General features: G+C 42.7%; 1 protein-coding gene across 7 annotated transcripts in view; it reads right to left on the bottom strand.

The window, feature by feature from the left end:
- NBR1 (NBR1, autophagy cargo receptor) overlaps positions 1-21459 on the bottom strand; it is a 33357-nt gene that overhangs the window by 9369 nt on the left and 2529 nt on the right. For 6 of the 7 annotated variants that reach the window (XR_504777.1, XM_008065449.1, XM_008065447.1 and 3 more), the window contains 15 exons: positions 18958-19068; positions 15653-15715; positions 14950-14968; positions 13015-13037; positions 10013-10201; positions 9606-9683; positions 8932-9146; positions 7967-8134; positions 7494-7703; positions 5502-5661; positions 5122-5412; positions 2971-3120; positions 2428-2503; positions 1815-1925; positions 1411-1575 (listed from right to left, as the gene is read on the bottom strand). Coding sequence is in view for 6 of the 7 variants with exons in the window: in XM_008065446.1 (XP_008063637.1) it covers positions 1411-1575; positions 1815-1925; positions 2428-2503; positions 2971-3120; positions 5122-5412; positions 5502-5661; positions 7494-7703; positions 7967-8134; positions 8932-9146; positions 9606-9683; positions 10013-10201; positions 13015-13037; positions 14950-14968; positions 15653-15715; positions 18958-19068 (2029 nt within the window). In the remaining variant the exon portion in view is untranslated. The remainder of the gene's footprint in view (positions 1-1410; positions 1576-1814; positions 1926-2427; positions 2504-2970; positions 3121-5121; positions 5413-5501; positions 5662-7493; positions 7704-7966; positions 8135-8931; positions 9147-9605; positions 9684-10012; positions 10202-13014; positions 13038-14949; positions 14969-15652; positions 15716-18957; positions 19069-21459) is intronic. The other variant, XM_021716223.1, reaches the window with a different exon arrangement.

Below are 21459 nucleotides of genomic sequence, written 5' to 3'. Positions count from 1 at the left end.
GGAAATTGGCAAATCATGGATGGGGGGGGGGAAGGATATAAAAAGGGTACCTGTGAGTCCTATAAGAGTAATATCTGTGAACATTTTGATCTAATCCTGCTGGGCCTTTCTGCTATGCATTTGTACAAATGTATGAAAAATAATACAGACGTACATACATGCTTTAACAGAAGTGAGACAAATCATACACACACACACACATACACGATTATATATATATATATATATATATAAATTTTGAGTCGGAGTCTCACTCTGTCACCCAGGCTGGAGTGCAGTGACGCTCACGGCCACCCCAGCGTCGACCTGCTAAGGCTCAGGCAATCCTTTTGCCTCAGTCTTCCAAGCAGCTGGAACCACAAGTGCGTGCTATGCCTGGCTAATTTTTGATTTATTGTAGAGATGAAGTCTCGCCAAGTTGCCCAGGCTGTTCTTGACCGTGGGCTCAGGCAATTCTCTCACCTCAGCCTTCCAAAGTGCTGGGATTAAAGACCTGAGCTACCATGCTGACCTTTTTTTTTTTTCTGAGTTGGAGTCTCACTCTGTTGTCAAGGCTGGAGTGCAATGGCATGCTCATGGCCTCAACCTGCTGGGCTCAGGTGATCCTTCCACGTCAGTCTTCCAAGTAGCTGGAACTACAGGCATGTGCCACCGCGCCCAGCTAATTTTTTTGATTTGAGGTGAGGTATCACCAAGTTGCCCAGACTGGTCTAGAACCCATGGGCTCAAGTAATCCTCTCACCTTGGCCTCCCAAAGTACTGGGATTATAGGTGTGAGCCACTTTGCCCGGCAGAGACAAATCATATTTGAAGGTATGAGTCAAATCTCACTACAATAAATATACAGATTCTCCCATATTATTTTTCTGCAGTAGAATTTCAACTTTTGGATAGTTTTTGAAATATATGGTATTGGTTCTACCTGTCTTATATCCAGAAGTTTGTTATACAAGTATTTATTACAGCAGAATTTAACCTTGAGAAATTGAGTTTAGTATTCCTGCTTCTACCCATTATTTCTGGGACTGTTGCCCTTAAAGAAAGCAGACAACTCAGCTGCCAATGGGGGGAGAGGTCTCTCTGCTGAGGCGCTCTGTCAATTTACAGGAAGATTCCTTACTACAGAATCCAGGCAGCATAACTGGATGCTGTTCCAATGTGGAATGCAGCTGTAATTCTGCCCCTAAGAAGGTGCAGAAATAAGTATGGTGGCTTCTTCGCTCCTGAAGTTCTAAGTAGAACACTTAGGCAGCACATATAGCGCCTAAAGACACAGACACGATCAGAATTTCCAACAAAAAGATCACTCTCCCTCCACTCTCAGTGAAGAAGAGCACTTATAACTAGTCAAGCCTGGCAACACAATTCAGGTGCCACCCTGCTAGGTGGGGCAAATACAGGGGCACTCACTCTGCAGGGACTTGTGTCTGCAAGGTGGGTTGTGATCTGGGGCAGCATCCAAGGTAAGGGATCGGATTACTGTCTCACACACAAACTGGGTCCCGCTCAGGTCTTCCTCTGCTTCTTCCACGGAAGCAAGGTTCTCAGTCTTCCTCTTTACTGACACCATGGAATCTAAAAGAGATAAGAGCTTCGTCTGCACCTGGTGTTTAAAGTGCCGAAGAGTTTTCACCAGTCATGACTCATGGTGAGACCAGGTCAAGGAACAGCGGCTACTGTGCCATATGAAGGAGGGGAGACTTCAAGAAATGAGGCGCTACAGAAAACCCACTTACGTGCTAAGGTAAGGTTAGTAGGGGATAGGTGTAAACAATGAGGTGTGGTATGCAAAATACAAATAGTACATCCCTTACCAGGAAGTGCTTTAAATCCCATCCCTTCACTTTCTTCCTGTATCTGCCCCAAGCCTGGCTTCTCTAGTAAAGGACTGTCATGTGGCAGAGGAGACATGCAGGGAGTCATATCTGGAGAATGAAAACAGGAAACCATCAATGGAGAAAAATTATCATATCATCAACAGTCAGTATCCAGAATAGCAGTTCATAGGCTTCTTGCCTCCTGCAGGGCTAAAATAAACCCAGGTATGCTTCCATGCCTGCTGTAGAGAATTTTTCCAGACCACTAGGCGTGCAAGTATCTCAGATGAAGCAATCAATGCAGGAAGGATCACAAACAATTATTTGGCCTTGAAGGCTATGGCCAAGACACAAAACCATGAATGGAACAAAGGGACACAAGGTTTAGAGAAAAATAGAGAAGAGGGTCCCTCATGGCAAGGAAGCCTTGTACTAACCTGTATTTTGACAGAAAACAGAAAAAGGAAAATGGACCCAGCTTTACTATCTCACTGTGGGAAATCCCTGCCATCTATTTCCTCAGAATAAAACACTAACTACCAGAGTCTAATCTGTGGTACATTTGTACTTGTTAATAAAATAAACCAGATGAACTATGTGACATTCTTACCCACAGGGGTGTTGTGGGGTACTCTCTCCAACTCTTGGACAATGTTTATATCCAACAGCTCAAAGGACAGCAGGTCCTGGAAAAAAAAATGGGCAATGTTAGGCTGTTTGCAGTGCATGATGGAGCCATGTTTTGTCTTCATGGGACCTGCAGGCCATTTTCACATCCGTGGATTCAACTGTCCAAATCCAAATCCATACTTCTCCTTAGTCAATTGAAAAATAATAAGAGTAGAATGAGAACTGAATGTTAAAATAACCAAATAGAAAGAAGGAGAAAACACAGTAGGTGTGAAGGTGAATCAGGTAAGTTAAGTTGAAGAGGCAACTAGAGGGAAATCATAGGGAAGCACAGGATTGTGTTCCCAATTCAAAGAGCAAACATTAGCTGCTTCATGGGTGAACTCCTTCCATTAAACACATCCAACTGGATCAAAGGGGGCAGATCTCTGACCTACTGGGTCCTACCTATGGCTGGCTATACCATCATTTCTTTCCCAGCATTATCTTTATTCCCGGCCCATCAAAGACCTGAATCTTCTACCTGGGCAGTCAGAAGGTCTACAGATGGGATATAGAGCTCCCTTTCACTGGCAACATTTTTCATCTTCTGTGGTATGCAGTTTCCTGTCCCTTCTGTCTGCTCAGCTACTTCACCAAGCTGGATTTCTTCTTTAGTCAGAAGAAAAACTTCCTATAGAGACAAACCATTGAGACAAATTTTAGGTTCTCAACAGAACTCAATAGACAGGGGGACAATGCCCCCCAAAACAAAAACACTGCTGTACTCTATTTTTTTTTTTTTTTTGAGTTGCAGTCTCACTCTGTCGCCCAGGCTAGAGTGCAATGGCGCACTCACGGCCACCAAAGCCTCGACCTGCTGAGCTCAGGTGATCCTTCCACCTCAGCCTTCCAAGTAGCTGGAACTACAGGCATGTGCCACCATGCTCAGCTAATTTCTGGATTTATTGTAGGGACGAGGTCTCGCCATATTACACAGGCTAGTCTTGAACCCGTGGACTGAGGCGATCCTCTGGCCTCAGCCAACCCAAAGTGCTAGGATTACAGACATGAGCCACTGTGTCCAGCTTTGTACTCTACATTTTTTTTTTAAAAACTGTGCTTTGATATAATCTTAGACTTACAGACAAGTTGGAAAAATAATACAAAGAGTTCACATTTTTATCTCTTCACCCAGCTTCCTCTACCTAGTAACAACAACTTACATAGCCATAGCACAATGGTGAATACTGGGAAACTGACATTGGGTAACTCTAAGTTTAACCAGTAAATATAAGTACTCTAGCCGGGCTCGGTGGCTCAGTCTATAATCCCGCGCCTTTGGGAGGTTGAGGTGAGTGGATTGCCTGAGCCCGCGGGTTCGAGACCCGCCTGGGCAGCGAGACCTCATCTCTACAATAAATCAAAAAATCAGCCGGGCGTGGTAGCGCATGTCTATAATTCCGGCTACTTGGAAGGCTGAGGCGGAAGGATCGCCGGAGCCCAGCAGGTCGAGGCTGCGGTGGCCGGGAGCGGCCACTGCACTCTAGTCTGGGCAACAGAATGAGACTCCAACTCAAAAAAAAAAAAAAATTTAAGCACTCTGTCCCACTAATACAGGGAAATAAGAGGCAACCCCTTTGGGTGCCCTCCCACTGTGGGAGTTTTTCTGTCCTCTCAATAAATCCTGCTTTCTAGGAAAAAAAAAAACTCAAGTTTTTTGGTTTTTTTTTTTAGTTGGAGTCTCACTCTGTCACCCAGACTGGAGTACAGTGGCCACTCCGGGCCACCGCAGCCTCGACCTGCTGGGCTCTGACAATCCTTCCACCTCAGCCTTCCAAGTAGCTAGAACTATAGGCGTGCGCTACCACATCCAGCTAATTTTTGATTTATTGTAGAGATAAGGTCTCACTAAGTTGCCCAGGCGGGTCTCAAACCCACGGGCTCAGGCAATCCACTTACCTTGGCCTCCCAAAGCACTGGGATTACAGGCTGAACCACTGAGCCCGGCACAAACTCTAAGTTTAAGCAGTATAATATTTAGTCACTCTGTCCCACTAATATGGGAAAATTACATTAAAGAACTGTGCACTAATCAGCCGGGCGTGGTAGCGCATGCCTGTAATTCTGGCCACTTGAAAGGCTGAGGCGGAAGGATCGCCGGAGCCCAGAAGGTTGAGGCTGCGGTGGCCGGGAGCGGCGACGGCACTCCAGTCTGGGCAACAGAGGGAGACTCCAACTCTAAAAAAAACCCAAAAAACTGCGCACTAAGTAGCAACCAGGGCAAGACTTCATTTGTATTTAAGGAACATGAGTATTTCAGGAGAGATGAACATTAAGGGGCAAAGATATCAGTTCAGCAGTTCCACAGGCCAGGCTAAGCAGTCCCACTTTCCCTCGTGCAGCCAAGAGGCTAACCAAGCATCACTGATATGAACGCATTCAGGTACTGTCAGCAAAAGACCTTAAAGACACTTAAAAAAAGCCCCCGGGGACTAAGCCAAATATAAACATATTTGGCATACAAAATATATTAAAAATATAAACATATAAGCATATAAATGTGTCAGGATTTCTAGAAGAATGATCTTTCATGATTTCTAGAAGAATGACCAGCTATTAGAAGATTCTTTGAGTTTTAGTCAGACCCTTCCTAGCTCTGAGGGATGCTGGGTCAAAGTCTGTCAATGCTCACCTCTTGCTTGCAGTTGAGATCATCAGCTTTGCTGGAGCTGATCATGCCCTTTGCAGTGTTATCAGGGCTCTCTTCAGAGGGGAAAGGATCCACTATGATACTGCACCAGACCCGAGGTCCAAACTTCTGGCCTTTGTGAGAAAGACGCCAATGAGAAGTGTATGTTCCCTCCAAGGTGGGAGCGATGAACTCCACAGACACAACTCCCACATGGCCAGCCTTAAGGCAGGGAACCAAAACATTCTTCTTTTCTGTAGAAGCCAAAGTCAGGTTGCCCCACATGAACTTGAGCTGAAAAGAACAGTGACAACGAAAGCAGGCTTGTCAGTTTAGCACTCTGCTCAAATCACCTTATCTTCACCCTTTGTGAGAAAAATTACCTTAGTGTCTGCACTCCACTTTACATTTCCTGTATTTTTCATCCTCCAGTGTTTGATAAACTTGGTTCCTGGCTGAAGGTGAGTCCCATCAGGCAAATTCTCATCCACAAATGCTGCACTGAGCATTGGCATAACTGAGGCACAGGGCTGCAAAGGGAGCCTGAACAGAAATTCAGATGCTTAGTCACTTGCTGTTGGATGTGATGGTTTCTGAATATCATCACCGTAGCTTGAGAGGCTGACTGTTACTCTTAAGATTGTACTAGCAGCCGGGCTCGGTGGCTCAGCCTATAATCCTAGCGCTTTGGGAGGCTGAGGTGAGATTGCCTGAGCCCACGGGTTTGAGACCTGCCTGGGCAACTTGGCATGACCTCATCTCTACAATAAATCAAAAAGTTAGCCGGGCGTGGTAGCACGCGCCTGTAGTTCCAGCTACTTGGAAGGCTGAGGCAGAAGGATCGCCAGAGCCCAGCAGGTCAAGGCTGCAGTGGCCGGGAGCAGCCACTGCACGCCAGTTTAGGTGACGGAGTGAGACTCCAACTCAAAAAAAAAAAAAAAAAAGATTGTACTAGCACATCTGCCTTAAAAGTAATAGTAGGCCATTGCTTTGCTAGACTCCGGTGTGGCCATGTGCTCTCTGAGCTACAGCTGTCGCCATGCTTCCTGGCTTTGGCCCCCTCCTCCACCTTGGGGAGGTGAATCTTCTCTATCCCTTCTCTTTCTCTCCCTAATTTACTTTTAAATAAACTTTATTTTTTGGGCTGGGTTCGGTGGCTCAGCCTGTAATCCCGTGCTTTGGGAAGCTGAGGTGAGTGGATTGCCTGAGCCCACGGGTTCAAGACCCACCTGGGCAACTTATCTCTACAATAAATCAAAAATGAGCCGGGCGTGGTAGCGCACGCCTCTAGTTCCAGCTACTCGGAAGGCTGAGGCGGAAGGATCGCCAGAGCCCAGCAGGTTGAGGCTGCGGTGGCCGGGAGCATGCCATTGCACTCCAGTCTGGGCAACAGAGTGAGACTCCAACTCAAAAAAAAAAACTATATTTTTTGATCTAAAAAAAATACTCCTAGTAATATTCAAGAAAATAGGATATGACACAGTGGTTCAAACCTGTAATCCCAATGCTTTGGGAGGCTGAGGGAGGAGGATTGCTTGAGCCCAGGAGTTTGAGACCAACCTAGGCAACAAAGCGAAATCTCATTTCTACAAATAAAATAAAATAAATAATAAAAACAAAAAAATTTAAAAATTAGCTACGCATTGCTGTACATGCCTGTAGTTCCAGCTACTCAAGAGGCTAAGGCAGAAGGATGGCCTAAGCCCAGGAGGTCGAGGCTGCAGTGAGCTATGATAGTGCCACTGTACTCCAGTGTGGGTAACAGAAAGACCCCCAACTCAAAAATAAACAAATAAATAAAGGAAAGAGAGGGCAGTTAGGACCATGTATTAGAAACAATAGCTTTTCTCTCTGACAAACTTAAAATAATAATAATAATGTAAAAATAATAAAATAATAATAAAAATACAAAAACAAAATAGAGGCTGACTCCTGAGCTAAAAAGTCATATCAAGGATAATTAAAAGGGCCTATAAACACAACCCCTAGAGAGTCAGGCTCTTAAAACATTTGCTCCTTTTGGTCAGCCCCTTCGAGTCCCCTCTCACTGTGGGAGCTTCTCTGTTCTCTCAGTAACTACTGCTTTAAACAAAACAAAATAAAACTTTTGCTTCAAATCTAGATACCTCCAAGGAAGAGAGGTCAAAACCACTTCACAGTTCCAAACCTTAGTAGACTCTACCTTTCTGAAGAAGGCAATAAAGCAAGTGTTAAAAATAACTACTAAACCACCCTTTAATAAAACTAGGAACAATGGGAAGTTTTAAGGCTTTGAGTGTTAAGGGTTGACAATAATTAAGAAAGCAGTTGGTTAAAGTTACAGTTTCAGAGAGACAGACCTCAAGCCTTGGTTCCCACCCCGGTCCTAGGCTTACATCAGGGCGTTAGACTGAGGCAAGCTTTCAGGTCGGCCCAAAGGAGACTTGAGGCTCTGGAGTCCATGGATCGAATTCCACAGATAGATCTTCTTGTGGAGTTTAAGCTGCTTTTTAAGTTCCTTGACTTCTGCTTTACGCTGTTTCTTCTCAGCTCGCAACCTTTGCTTTTCTGCTTTAATAAAGTTCTTATCAACCTGTTTCTGAAGCCTGTGAGATAATAAATGAAAGCCTTTTTTTTAAAAAGCCCTCACAAATTCTGAAGCTACTTGGAGCCAAGTACAGGCTCCGTCAGTATCACCTTCTTGCTTAGTTTCTTAATTTCTTCTTACAGTTACCATTTCATTAGGTTTAGAGAACTGTCTTCATGACTGCACATCACTTGAAAATGAACAGAACTAAGAAGACTATCTGCAGCTTCACAACACCCAAAAGTCAACCAGAGAGCAAGCACCCCCACGCGATGGTTTTACCTGACTTGCTCCAGAGCAGCAGGAAGACGAGGAGCAGAGCACTTTGAGTGAGAGACTGGTTCAGAGGAACCCACAACAGGTCTCCGCAACTTCAGCAGGACGTGGTTAATGTCATGGGCATATGGCCCTGCCTCACAATCTTCACAGATATTGTAGGATGGGCACAGGCTGTGAGGAAAGAATGGCACAGGATAGAATGGCAGAGGAGGAAGTACCCAGGGTAGGGGGATTAAGAACAGACATCTGTATTTGCTCCAGTACCAGCTAGCTGGCAATCTGAGCTTGTCGCCGGACCATGGCATGTCTCAATTTTCCTCATTAATAAATGAGGATAATACTTAATCCATACTCCTTTCCAAGAACAATCTATGGGAAGAAGCAAGATATAAAAGCATTTTGAACAAGGGGCTACCTTTAGTGATCTAATTTTTTTTTCCTTTTTGAAATAGGGTCTTGATCTGTTGCCCAGGCTGGAGCACAGTGGTATGATCATGGCTCACTGCAGGCTCAAATTCCTGGGTTCAAGCAAGTCTCCTGCCTCAGCCTTATAAGTAGTTGGAACTACAGGTGCACCCTATCACACCTGGCTAATTTTGTATTTTTTGTAGAGATGGGGGTCTCACAATGTTGCCCGGGCTGGTTCAAACTCCTAGCCTCAAGTAATCCTCCCACCTCAGCCTCAAAAAGCATTGGGATTACATTCACAAGGCAACACATCTGGCCCCTTAATGATTTCATTTTGTTTTGGATAACACAATTTTGCCTGGCTCTGCTACTCCAAACATACATGTGAACACAACACCCACAAAATATGTTGGCAGAGTGGCTTGTGCTTCTAGTCCAGAGCTACTATATCTAATGCTCAGAGACAAAGCACACCAACTTCCCTTTAGCTACCCAGAATGCCAGGAAGGTGACTACTCCACAATCTACCAATAGCTAGCTATTCCCAAGAGACCGCTTACCTACACTGGTAGCGCGCACCTACAATCCTATTTTGGCAGTTGCTGCAAGCAATATGCCAGGTGAACTTGGTTTCTGGCAAAAACAGTGTTTCCTCTGAAATAGGCATTGAGACTTCTGAGGGACAAGAATCCAAGGATGGGTTCTGGAGGACAAGCTTCTCACGTAATTTCTGTTCAAGCTTCTCAACCGTTTCCTTAACCACTTGCTCTCTGAACTAGAATAGAGAAGATGGGAAGAAAATTCAGTTCCAATATTGGAAAAAAGTGTGAAGATTATCAATAGACCTGAAACCTCACTGTCTCTGACATTACATAAAATCAAAATATACAACAAACAGCTACTGAATGTATGGACAGAAACACAGCAAAAGGTCTATTCCTTCCACAGCTAAACTGGTTCAAAGAAAATACCAAGAAATCCTTCTGATGAGTGCCTAACTTCTTCCTTCTCAAGCACAGAGATTTTGTCCCTCTCCCTTCCATGCTTAGAATTAGACTTTCTCATTACAAAAATTAGAGCTTTCTTGGTTGGAACTGCTCTATGTTTAGAAATTATCAGCCACTAATCTTCACCTGCACCTGAGGCAGTAGCCATCTGGGTTCTGCTTTCTGTTTCTTCTACATTCCACCTGAACCACACTGCAGCTAAAACCCAAGCCAGAGAGAATACTCACTATCTCCAGGTAGCTTGTGAACCAGTCTGGGGGCTTGTCTTGAGGCTGGTCTATATTACAGGGAGCAAGTGGAAATGACTGGGAGAAAACACAATCCAAGATGCTAGAGGTTAAAATACTTTTAAAATACTTTTTCTGAAATGTGTTATTTTGAGGTTTCTTTTATCAAATCATACAAGCATATGGTTAAAAGAAGTCACAGTATAAAGGAGTATTAAAGGAAAACAAAATCTCTATCCCACCCTGCTCCCCCTTCTCCAGAAGTAAACCACTGTTACCAGCTTCAAAAAGTCAAGGACAGAGATGCTCACAATAACTCCCAAATCTTTGATGAATATGCAAATCGTACAACAAAGACAATGAGACAAAAGTTTAGAAAATTGGTTAGACTGGTCCATGCTTCATACCTTTGCTGCAGGCTTCTCTGGGGTCTTCATGTCTGATCCCAAGGCTCTCACCAGTGAAGAATAATGTGCAAGAGGCTTCTTCCCAGCAGCAGTTAGTCGTTTTTCTGCTACAACTGGGGGTGAGGCTTCATCAACATGGTGTCCTTCATGGACTTGCATCTGCAGTTGATTTCCCTGTTTAACTGCCATCTGAGAGCACACATTATGAAACAAAAACACATTGTGTGAATTCTCCTTTACCAAATGAAATTTCTAAACGAAAGCATGTGGTAAATTACATTAAAAATGATCAGGATTCATGTAATAGCTTTACTAAATCAAAAAACTTATATAATGTTTATATTCAATCTGCTGTTTCCTTTTTTTTTTTTGAGTTGGAGTCTCACTGTGTCACCCAGGCTGGAGAGCAGTGGCACACTTATGGCCACCATAGCCTTGACCTGCTGGGCTCAGGCAATCCTTCCTCCTCCGGCTTCTACGTAGCTGAAACTACAGGTGCACGCCACCACCCAGCTCATTTTTTTATTTATTGTAGAGACGACATCCCACCAAATTGCCCAGGCTGGTCTTAAACCCCTGGACTCAGGCAATCCTCTTGCCTTGGTCTCCCAACGTACTGGGATTACAGGTTTGAGCCACTGCACCTGGCCTCATTCTAATATTCTAATATTTCTTAGATTTTTTTTTTTTTTTGAGACAGATCTTGTTCTGAACCCTGGCTGGAGTGCAGAGGCATGATCATAGCTCACTGTAACCTCAAACTCGAGTTTAAGTGGTCCTCCTACCTTAGCCTCCTAAGCAGCTAGGACCACAGGTACACACCACCATGCACAAGGTTGTTTTTCTGGGTTTTTTTGAGCTGGAGTCTCACTCTGTTGCCCAGGCTGGAGTGCAGTGGCATGCTCATAGCCACCACAGCATCAACCTGCTGGGCTTAGGCCATCCTTCCATTTCAGCCTTCTAAGTAACTGAAACTACAGGCATGTGCCACCATGCCTGGCTAATTTTGTAATTTATTGTAGAGGTGGGGCTTGTCAAGTTGCCCAGGCTGGTCTCAAATCCCTGGGCTCAGACAATCCTCTCACCTCAATCTCCCAAAGTGCTGGGGTTACAGGCATAAGCCACCACATCTGGCCTTTTTTTTTTTTTTTTAAGAAACAGGTCTCACTATGTTACACAGGCTGGTCTTGAACTTGGTTTTGTTATTAAAACCACAAAAGTATTGTGTTACTTTTTTTTTTTTAATTGGGAGTCTCACTCTTGTCACCCAGGATGGAGCACAGTGGCACATTCATGGCTACCACAGCTACCACAGCCTCAACCTGCTGGTCTTAGGCAATCCTTCTACCTCAGCCTTCCAAGTAGCTGGAACTACAGACGCACGCCACCAAGTCCAGTTAGTTTTTGTGATTTACTGTAGAAACAAGGTCTCACCGAGTTGCCCAGGCTGGTCTCGAACCTGTGGGCTCAAGCAATCCTCTCGCTTCAGCCTCCCAAAGTGCTGGGATTATAGACTGAGCCACTGTGCCTGGCCTTGTGTTACATGACTCCATATAAAGAAAGAAAAAAACCCTATAGAAATAGGTTTTTAGCATAGCAACTTTTCAGATTTTGCATTAACTCGGTTACTATTTTTGTTTAATTGGTTTTTACATAACACTTCACCTATTAACTCTAAACTCAAGTTTCCAATACAAGTTAATTCCAGCTGACAAAACTTAAGAAACTTATAGTTACATCCCATAATGAAACATTTATTTTTCCACCAAGAATAGTATTTTGGAAAGCAAGCTTAAGTGGTCATGTCTTTGTGAACAGCATCTTTCTAAAACTCCTACTTTGACAGCCACCACAGCCTTGGCCTGCTGGCCTCAGCCTTCCAAGTGGCTGAATCTACAGGTGCATGCCACCAGGCCCAGCAAATTTTTAAATTTTTATTGTACAGACGAGTTCTTGCCAAATTGCCAGGCTGGTCTTGAACTCCTGGGCTCAGGCAATTCTCTCATATCTGCCTCCCAAAGTGCTGTGATATCTGTTAATTAGCTTGACTATGGTTATTACTTCACAATGTATATGTACATCAAAACATCACGCCTTAAGTACATGCAGATTTTTTAAAAATTAGTAACTCTTAAAAAAAAGCATTCCATGGCTAAAAAAGTAGCCATCATCACTGATTTAAACATACGGATATATATAACTGGATGATTTATACATTATATTTTCTTACATTTTATTGTAACATTCTATATGGTTATAGAAAATAGAGTGAAGGAGATGAAAAATATAAATGAAAACAGATCGTCCTAGGCTGGGCATGACACTGCACATCTGTAGTCCTAGCTACTTACAAGGCTGAGGCAGGATCACTTGAGCCCAGGAGTTTGAGACTAGCTGGGACAACAGAGCAAGACCCAGTCTCTTAAACAAAAAAAAAAAAAAAAAAGGAAGCACCAAAGTACTGTTCCAGAAAGTTCTTTGTATTTTTTTAAGTTGGAGTCTCACTTCATTGCCCAGGCTAGAATGCAGTGGCACACTCAAGGCTACCCCAGCATCGACTGCTGGGCTCAGGTGATCCTTTCACCTCAGCCTTCTAAGCAGCTGAAACTACAGGTGCGTGCAACCACGCTGGGGTAATTTTTTATTTATTGTAGAGACAAGGTCTTGCCAAGTTGCTCAGGCTGGTCCCGAACCTGTGGGCTCACACAGTCTACTCGCCTCGGCCTCCCAAAGTGCTGGGATTACAGGCTGAGCCACCAAGCCCGGCCTTCTTTGTATTTTTAAATACTAGATCAGTGGAACAATAGCACTAAGGTCAGCAATGAGAATGGGATGATAACTTAATAGGAATTTCCTTTTGCTGAGTAGTATGCCCTGCTCATCACAATATCCCCACAAACAGGTATCACCATGTTTGCCCTTATTAGTTTCCCTATGGTTAATAGAATTCAGGTTTGAATTGTAGTCAATAAATGTTAATAATGAGATAAAATTATCATTACCTTAAGTGCTTCTTCATATTCTCCTAAAAGGACAAAAAATATACAGCGTGATATTTTTTCACTAGCCACAAAGTTTCTATCAAGTGTAGTCAATCTTCAAATGGAATGTACAACATGAATGAAGTCTATAGTTAAATAACAGCACATCGTATTCAGGATTTTTGACAAATAAGTAGATTACAGATGCTTTTGGGGAGGGTGTAGGACATGGCAGAACAGCTATAACGAGATGATGGGTATGTTAAATCTGTTTCACTACAGTAACCGTTGCCACATAGTGTTTCAGTCAACCACATATACGATGGTGGTCCCGTAAAATTATAATGCCTTATTTTTACTATATATTTTATGTCTAGATATACAAATATCACTGTGTCCCAACTGTCTAGCATATTCAGTACAGTAACATGCTCTACATGTTTCTAGGCTAGGAGCAACAGGTTACACCATACAACCTAGGTATGTGGTAGGCTGCACTATCTAGGTTTGTATAAGCACACTATGATGTTCACAAAATAACCTAATGGACCCATGTCACAAGACACATTCCTTTCATTCAGCAACACATGAGATATATGTATCTCACAATATCTGCTGTATACAGATTGACAATACATAATAAATTTTTTAAGAAAGCAAAGTCAATCCTGACTTTTAAGAAAGCTTATGTATAAACAATAAGCAGGTTTTTTGTTGACAAATTCCCTTCTCGTTGCAAACAGAAGCTACTGCAGAACAGCTATCCCTTCCCCCGTTTTCTTTGATAATGGAGTCTTCCAATCATAAAATCTCAACTCAGCTCCCAAACACTAGATGTTGTGCAGTTCAGGACTCAGGAGAGTTCCTGATTGATTTTTTTTTTTTTTTTTTGCATAGGGTCTCACTCTGTTGCTTAGATTGGAGTACAGTAGCATGATCACAGCTTACTACAATCTCAACCATCTTGTTTCAGGTGATCCTTCTTCCTCAGCCTCCCAAGTATCTGGAACAACAGGTGTGCACCACCACGTCATGCTAATTTTCTGCCTTTTTTTTTTACGTTGGAATCTCACTCTGTCACCCAAGCTGAAGTGCAGTGGGACACTCAGGGCCACCACAGCCTCAATCTGCTGGGCTCAGGTGATCCTTCCACCTCAGCCTTCCAAGTAGCCGGAACTACAGGCATGCATCCAGCTAGTTTTTTGGTTTACTGTAGAGATAAGGTTTCACCAAGTTGCTCAGGCTGGTCTCAAACTTGTGCGCTCAGGCAATCCTCTCACCTCAGTCTCCCAAAGTGCTGGGATTATGGGGTGAGCCACCGTGCACAGCCTATTTTCTGTAGAGACGATGTCTTGCTATGTTACCTAGACTAGTCTCAAACTCCTGGACTCAAGAGATCCTCCTGCCTTGGCATTCCAAAGTGCTAGGATTACAGGTGTGAACCATGGAGCCTGGCCTATGACAATATTAATACTATCGTTTCAGCTAGTTAAAATAAGCTTTTAGGGGTTAGCCTGGGAACTTAACTTTCAAGTATAAAATGCAGGAAAAAGCACCCTAAGTGCTGAGCAACCAACCATCTGATAAACTAACTTTTGGAATACCTCTTATTTATAAGTTGTTATTAACACATATGCCAAGTCTGAAACAAACAACACCAGGAGAATAACTTATATGTGGCAAACTGGGAGGCATATCATTTTCAGAAGATTGGCATCTTAAATATGAGAACTTCCCTTTAAAGTCGTTCATAGGGTTCATTCAAAAAACTGCTATACAATAAAAATCCCCTATGTAACTAATGTCCATGAATGAATGAGTGCAATATCAATTTATAGTATACCAAATTTCTAACTCTAAAATGAATATTGCAACAAGGTTTAAGTATAAATGGAAATGCTTCAATGAGCGGACTAAGGATTTTAAATAAACTGAAAGATTCTGTGAGGGACTCACCTTGACTATTGATGGATACCTGTAAAGAAAACAAGCAACAGTGAATTTTAAGTGTATCATCAATTTAGCATTTCTGTTACTAGGGCCAGGCCCATAGGTAAGATGAAAAATCTCAGCTCAGGGTTCAACTTTTCCAGTATCACTTGCTAGTCATTAATAAAAATTAAGAAATGTTATTGATTAACTGTTGCGTCCTTCTTTATTTCAGGTACATCATTAAGAGGCAGCATAATATAGTGGTTAGGAGCTTGGGCTCTGTAGTCAGAGGGTATAGACTGAACCCCTACTCAACTAATACCAAGTTTTTGTGCCTTTGGGCAAGATACTTAACCTCCCCGTACCTCAGTTGCCTCATGGGTAAAATGGACGATAATGTACTTAGTTAATACAATAATATAGTTGTTAGTCTGACACGCTGTAACCACTCAATAAAATTTAGCCATTATATTTTTATTATAAAGGAAAAGGCAGCTTATGCTATATGCGAACTTAAGATCACTATATAGTTTTAAAAGTTATCTCTCAGATATTCTTCAATTCCATCTCAGATCCTTCCAAGTCTTCTTAGAATATATAATTATAAATACATTTAACCATGGCACAAATGAGATCAGCACTACTTTGAACTCTTGAGTCTCACATCATTGGAGAAATAAGATCCCTATTCTGAATACCTAGCAATGGGTACCATCATATACTTTACCTCTTCATTTTCTTCATCCAGGTATTTTATTTGAATAGTGTTCAGATCAAATGAAACTTTTACCTACGAATGAAATACATACATTGTATAATCAAGACATAAAAAATGCAGGTTAAAACAAACACAGACAGGATGGGCATATGTCACCACATAAAATTTAAAAATTGTATAGGGTTAAAAATAGACCACAAACAGATGGGTGTGGTGGCTCATACCTGCAATCCCAGCACCTGTAATCCCAGGTGGAGGTGAAAGGATTACCTGAGCCCAGGGGTTCAAGACCAGCTTGGGCAACTTGGTGAAATCCCATCTCTACAACAAATCAAAAAAATTAACCACGTGTGGTGGTACACACCTGTGGTTCCAACTACTTGGAAGACTGAGGTGGAAGGATCGCCTGAGCCCAGCAGGTCAAGGCTGTGGTTGGCCACAAGCATGACACTGCACTCTACCCTGTGCGACAGAATGAAACTCCAACTCAAAACAAAATCCACAATCAAAAGACAAACAGCAAGCCATCATAACAACACATAACAGAGTTAATACCTACAAAACACAGAAAGTATCAACAAAACTGCTAATGGTAAGATTAACAATCCAGGTAAAAATATACAAGACAGTTCACAGAAAAGGAAATCAGAATGTCTACCAAATCTATGAAAAGACATCCAACCTTCCTGATAGTCAGAACAATAAAAACTAAAGCAACGGGATGCCATCTCATCAGAACAGCAAATGTTTTTTAAAGCAACAATATCCAGTATTGTCAAAAATTCAGGGTACTATCATATATTTCTGTGAGTTGCTACAACTGTTCTGCAAAGCATTTGGCAGTATCAATTAAAATGTAAAATCACATGCCTTGTGACCCACTAATCTCACTTTTTTTTTTTTTAGTTCACTCTGTCACCCAGGCTGGAGTACAGTGGCACGTTGACAGCCACTGCAGCCTAGACCTGCTGGGCTAAGGCGAACCTCTGCCTCAGCCTTCCAAGTAGCTGGAACCAATAGGTGGGCACGACCATGCCCAGCTAATTTTTTGATTTATTGTAAAGATAAGGTCTTGCCAAGTTGTGCAGGCTGGTCTCAAACCCCTGGGCTCAGGCAATCCTCTTGCCTCAGCCTCCCAAATGCTGGAATCACAGGTGTGAGCCACCATGCCAACTAATCTCACTTTTGGATAGGACAGATTTTATCCTACAGAATAGTGCATGAGCCATATGTACAGATAGATATCTTCTGTAGTTAATTTCATAGTGGTAAAAAAAAAAAAAACTGAAAACAATCTTTCACCAAAGGATGGTTAACTAAATTATGGTAAAATACCAATAATACCGTGACTATAGCTTTAAAAATAATGAGCTTTGGCCAGGCATGGTGGATCACGCCTGTAATCCTAGCACTTTGGGAGACCAAGGCTGGAGGACTGCTTGAGCCCAGGAGTTTCAGATCACCCCAGGCAACACAGCAAGACTTCTTTTCTACAAAAACAAAAAAATTAGCTGGTTGTGGTGGCACATCCCTTTAGTTCCAGCTACTCCGAAGGTGACTGAAGGATTACCTGAGCTCAGGAGGTCAAGGCTGTAATGATCTATAGTCATGCCACTGCACTCCAGCCTGCAACAGAGACTCCAACTCAAAAAAAAAAAAGAACATGGATTGCCTGAGCCTGCGGGTTTGAGACCCGCCCAGGTAACTTGGCGAGACCTCATCTCTACAATAAATCAAAAATTAGCCTGGTGTGGTAGCACGCGCCTGTCGTTCCAGCTACTTGGAAGGCTGAGGCGGAAGGATCATCGGAGCCCAGCAGGTCGAGGCTGCGGTGGCCGGGAACGGCCACTGCACTCCAGTCTGAGTGACAGAGTGAGACTCCAACTCAAAAAAAGAAAAGAAAGAATGAGCTTTGATGACTGAGCATTATATCTATAATATATTCTTGAGCAAGAAAAACAAGCTGAAAAAATAATGGTAGTAGTATGATTCTAGTACATATGTGTGAAAATGGAAAATGTGGGTATTACATACAGGGCTGTTTACACTGATTACCCAAATGAGGTGGGAATAGTAGATGTGAGGAGGGGAGAATGGAGGGATGTTTTTCCTTATATATGCTTGGATTGTTTCACTTTTTTAAAATTTTAGTTGGCATTTCACTCTGCTGCCCAGGCTGGAGTGCAGTGGCACACTCATGGCCACCATGGCCTCGACCTGCTGGGCTCAGGCGATCCTTCCACCTCAGCCTTCCAAGTAGCTGGAACTACAGGAATGTGCCACCATGTCTGGCTAATTTTTTAATTTTTATTGTAGAGATGAGGTCTCACCAAGATACCCAGGCTGGTCTCGAACCCATGGGCTCAGGCAATCCTCTCACCTCGGCCTTCAAAAGTGCTGGGATTATAGACATGTGCCACCACGCCTGGTCCTGTTTCACTTCTTATAATGGGCACGTATTACACTTTTATAATTTAAAATTTACAATAAGGAAAAAAGGCAAGCTAATGGCTTGTTTAACTTCTAGAAAAAGAAAGAGAACTGTTTGACTTTCACATCATTTGACAAACAAGATCCAACCTCTTTCTGAATAACCACCTGTCTAGGACAGTCTAAGGAGATGGTTGCTGGAAGGTGGAGGACTAGATTAGATTATCTTCTAAAGTCTCCCCATCATTTCTTTTCCTTTCTAGTTACTGTCAGACATAACCAGGTAAAAGTAGGTTTTTACCAAAGGATTTCAGTAGATAAACACAGTCACACAGGAAGTAAAACATTCACCACAGCAAACCAAATAAAAACAGAAGAGTACAAAGGGCAAACTCAGAGAAGAAAAAGCATTAACAAAAAAACAAAACCAAAAAAAAGATAAGCCTCTGCTAAACACCTATGGGAGTTTTTCCAGTTCAAACTCTGACCTAGCAATAAAAGAAGGCTCATTCAACACAAGTTATATCCTCAGAATAGAAATTATTTCTCTGGGGCTTGGTTGGGGTGGGGACCACATCAATTCATTCCTCATACTGTCTCTAAAATTAATAGGTTTCCTGAGTCTCATCTCACTTAAAAAATAATTTCACTTTCTCTTCCTAAATTATTCAAAGGAAACTTTTTGTTTATTCCCTTTATTGGGGCACATCTCCTGTATAAATACTGAACCCTTGACAAAAACAATTTTCCAAAAAGCCTAGAAATGGTAACCATGACAGACTTTATAGATAGCTATGAAACAACACTGCTAAAGATAGCTAGCTAGCTTCAGAAAAAAATACCTATGCTTAAACCATTGAGAAACAAAACAAAGTAATACTCACCATAGCTTCAACATCAGCCCAAGTTGTATTTTCTGGATCAGATACCAGAAAGCTTTGAGTTTCATTTTTAAAAATCACATTTAGAGTAACCTGTGGTTCCATGCTCTGGTGCTAGCATTTAGAGGATGGGTAGGAAAGAGGGAAAAGAAGTTAGAAAAGCTTCTGTAAACTGCATTAACATTCATTCAACAAATATTTGTGAGGACCTAATATGGGCTAGACTTGGGACACACAGCAACGAATAAGGGAAATGTTATCCCTGCTCTTATGAAACTTGTCATCTAGTAGTTAGTTTAAACTAAATCTCACTGCTAAATAGTAATTGTTTTAAGAAATAAACACAGGGCCGCTGGGTGTGGTGGCTCATGCCTGTAATTCCAGCAATTTGGGAGGCTGAGGGGAGAGATTGCCTGAGCCCAGAGGTTGGAGACCAGCCTGGCCAACTTGGTGAGACCTTGTCTTTACAATAAATAAAAAAATTAGCAGGAAGTAGTGGCATGCACCTGTAGTTCCATCTACCTGGGAAGCTAAGGCAGAAGGACTGCCTAAGCCCAGGAGGTTAAGGCTGCAGTGAGCCACGATCCTACTACTGTACATCAGCCTGGGCAACAGAGTGAGACTCCCACTCACCAAAAAAAAAAAAAAAAAAAAAAAAAGGCTAAAACTATGCCATAGACTTATACTTAAGCCACAAAATTCTTAGTTATTAGGAACTTCCACATTAGAAGTAAAAGCATGCTGACAGTATTTCAATTTTGACCACACCCCAGATACAACCTAGCATTTGCACACTACTTGAAAGATTTTATGACACTTTATGATGATTGGTTAACTCCACAAATACTAACTAGTAGCAGGAGATAACAAGATGGGTAAAGCAGACACAGACTCTACGCTCAGGAATCTTATATTCTTTTACCACCTGAAAGTGACATTTTATGTTTCTCTTGGAGAAACAGCCTTTATTTTTTTAACCCAGAGTCTCACTGTGGCCTAAGTTGGAGTACAGTGGCAGGTTCACAGCCACAGCAGCCTCCACCTGCTGGGCTCAGGTGATCCTTCCACCTCAGCCTTCCAAGTAGCTGAAACCACAGATGTGTGCCACCATATCGTTAATTTTTTTTAAGTTGCCCAGGCTGGTCTCGAACCCCTGAGCTCAGGGGATTCTCTCAACCTCCACCTCCCAAAGTGCTGGAATTATAGGTGTGAGCCACCGTGCCGGGCACAGCTTTTTTTTCTTTTCTTTCTTTCTTTTTTTTTTTTTGAGTCAGAATTTCACTCTGTCGCCCATGCTGGAGTGCAGTGGCACACTCATGACCATTGCAGCTCAACCTGCAGGACTCAGGTGATTCTTCTGCCTAAGCCATCCAAACAGCTGGAACTACAGGCATGCAAGACCACGTCCAGCTAATTTTTTTTTAAATTGTAGAGATGAGGTCTCACCAAACTGCCCAGGATGGTCTCGAACCTCCGGACTCAGGCAATCCTCTTGCCTTCACCTTCCAAAGTGCTGGGATTACAAGCATGAGCCACTGTGCCTGGCTGAAACAGTCTTTTTCTAACATAAGAACCTAGGTTTTCTACTAGATCAATTTTAAGAAGTTAGAGGACAAAACACTAGCCAAGAAACCACACAGGGGTAGCATTCAATACCCTTCATCCTTCTACTAATTTTTTTTTAATGTGGTATTTCAAACATACATACAAGTGGAGAGTAATGAACACTAGTTACAACAATTAACTTAAGGCTCCCCTCATTTCATCTACTTCCCTGAATCTCCTCTTGCCCCAATACAGGACTGACCACAGACAGCTAATTTTTTTATTTTTTGAGTCAGAGTCTTGACTCTGTCACCCAGGTTGGAGTGCAGTGGCACACTCACAGCCACCACAGCCTCGACCTCCCGGGCTCAGGCAATCCTTCTGCCTCAGCCTTCTGAGTAGCTGAAACTACAGGTGCGAGCCACCATGCCTGGCTAATTTTTTGATTTATTGTACAGATGAGGTCTCGCCAAGTTGCCCAGGCTGGTTTCGAACCTGTGGGCTCAGGTAATCCTCTCACCTCGGCCTCCCAAGTGCTGGGATTATAGGCATGAGCCACAGCGCCCGGCCTACTGATGAATTATTTCCCTCACTTGGTTTGCTTCTGTGAAAAAAATAGCTTACTTTGAGATGAACAAATTAAATCTCAAGGATTTACAGTTTTGGGAGGAGAGTACACAAGGGGTAGCAAGGCTTGGATTTCAGATGCAGCTCTGGCCCATTAGTAGCCATATAACTGTGAGCAAGTCAGCTTACCTCTAAGCGTCAGCTCTTTATAAAATAGATCTAATATCTCTGCTTTGCCTATCTAACAATGTTATCATAAGAAACAAATCAAAATATGTGTGCAAGCTCTTTGAAAATGTTATTCAAATCTAAAAATAGCCAGGTACGGTGGGTCAAGCCTGGAATCGCAGCATTTTGCGAGGCTGAGAGGATTGCCTGAGCCCACCGGTTCAA

This window comes from Carlito syrichta, unplaced genomic scaffold (assembly GCF_000164805.1).
Source record: "Carlito syrichta isolate Samal-C Ts95f unplaced genomic scaffold, Tarsius_syrichta-2.0.1 Scaffold308383, whole genome shotgun sequence".
NCBI lineage: Eukaryota > Metazoa > Chordata > Mammalia > Primates > Tarsiidae > Carlito > Carlito syrichta.
This window is presented reverse-complemented; position numbering and strand designations above follow the sequence as displayed.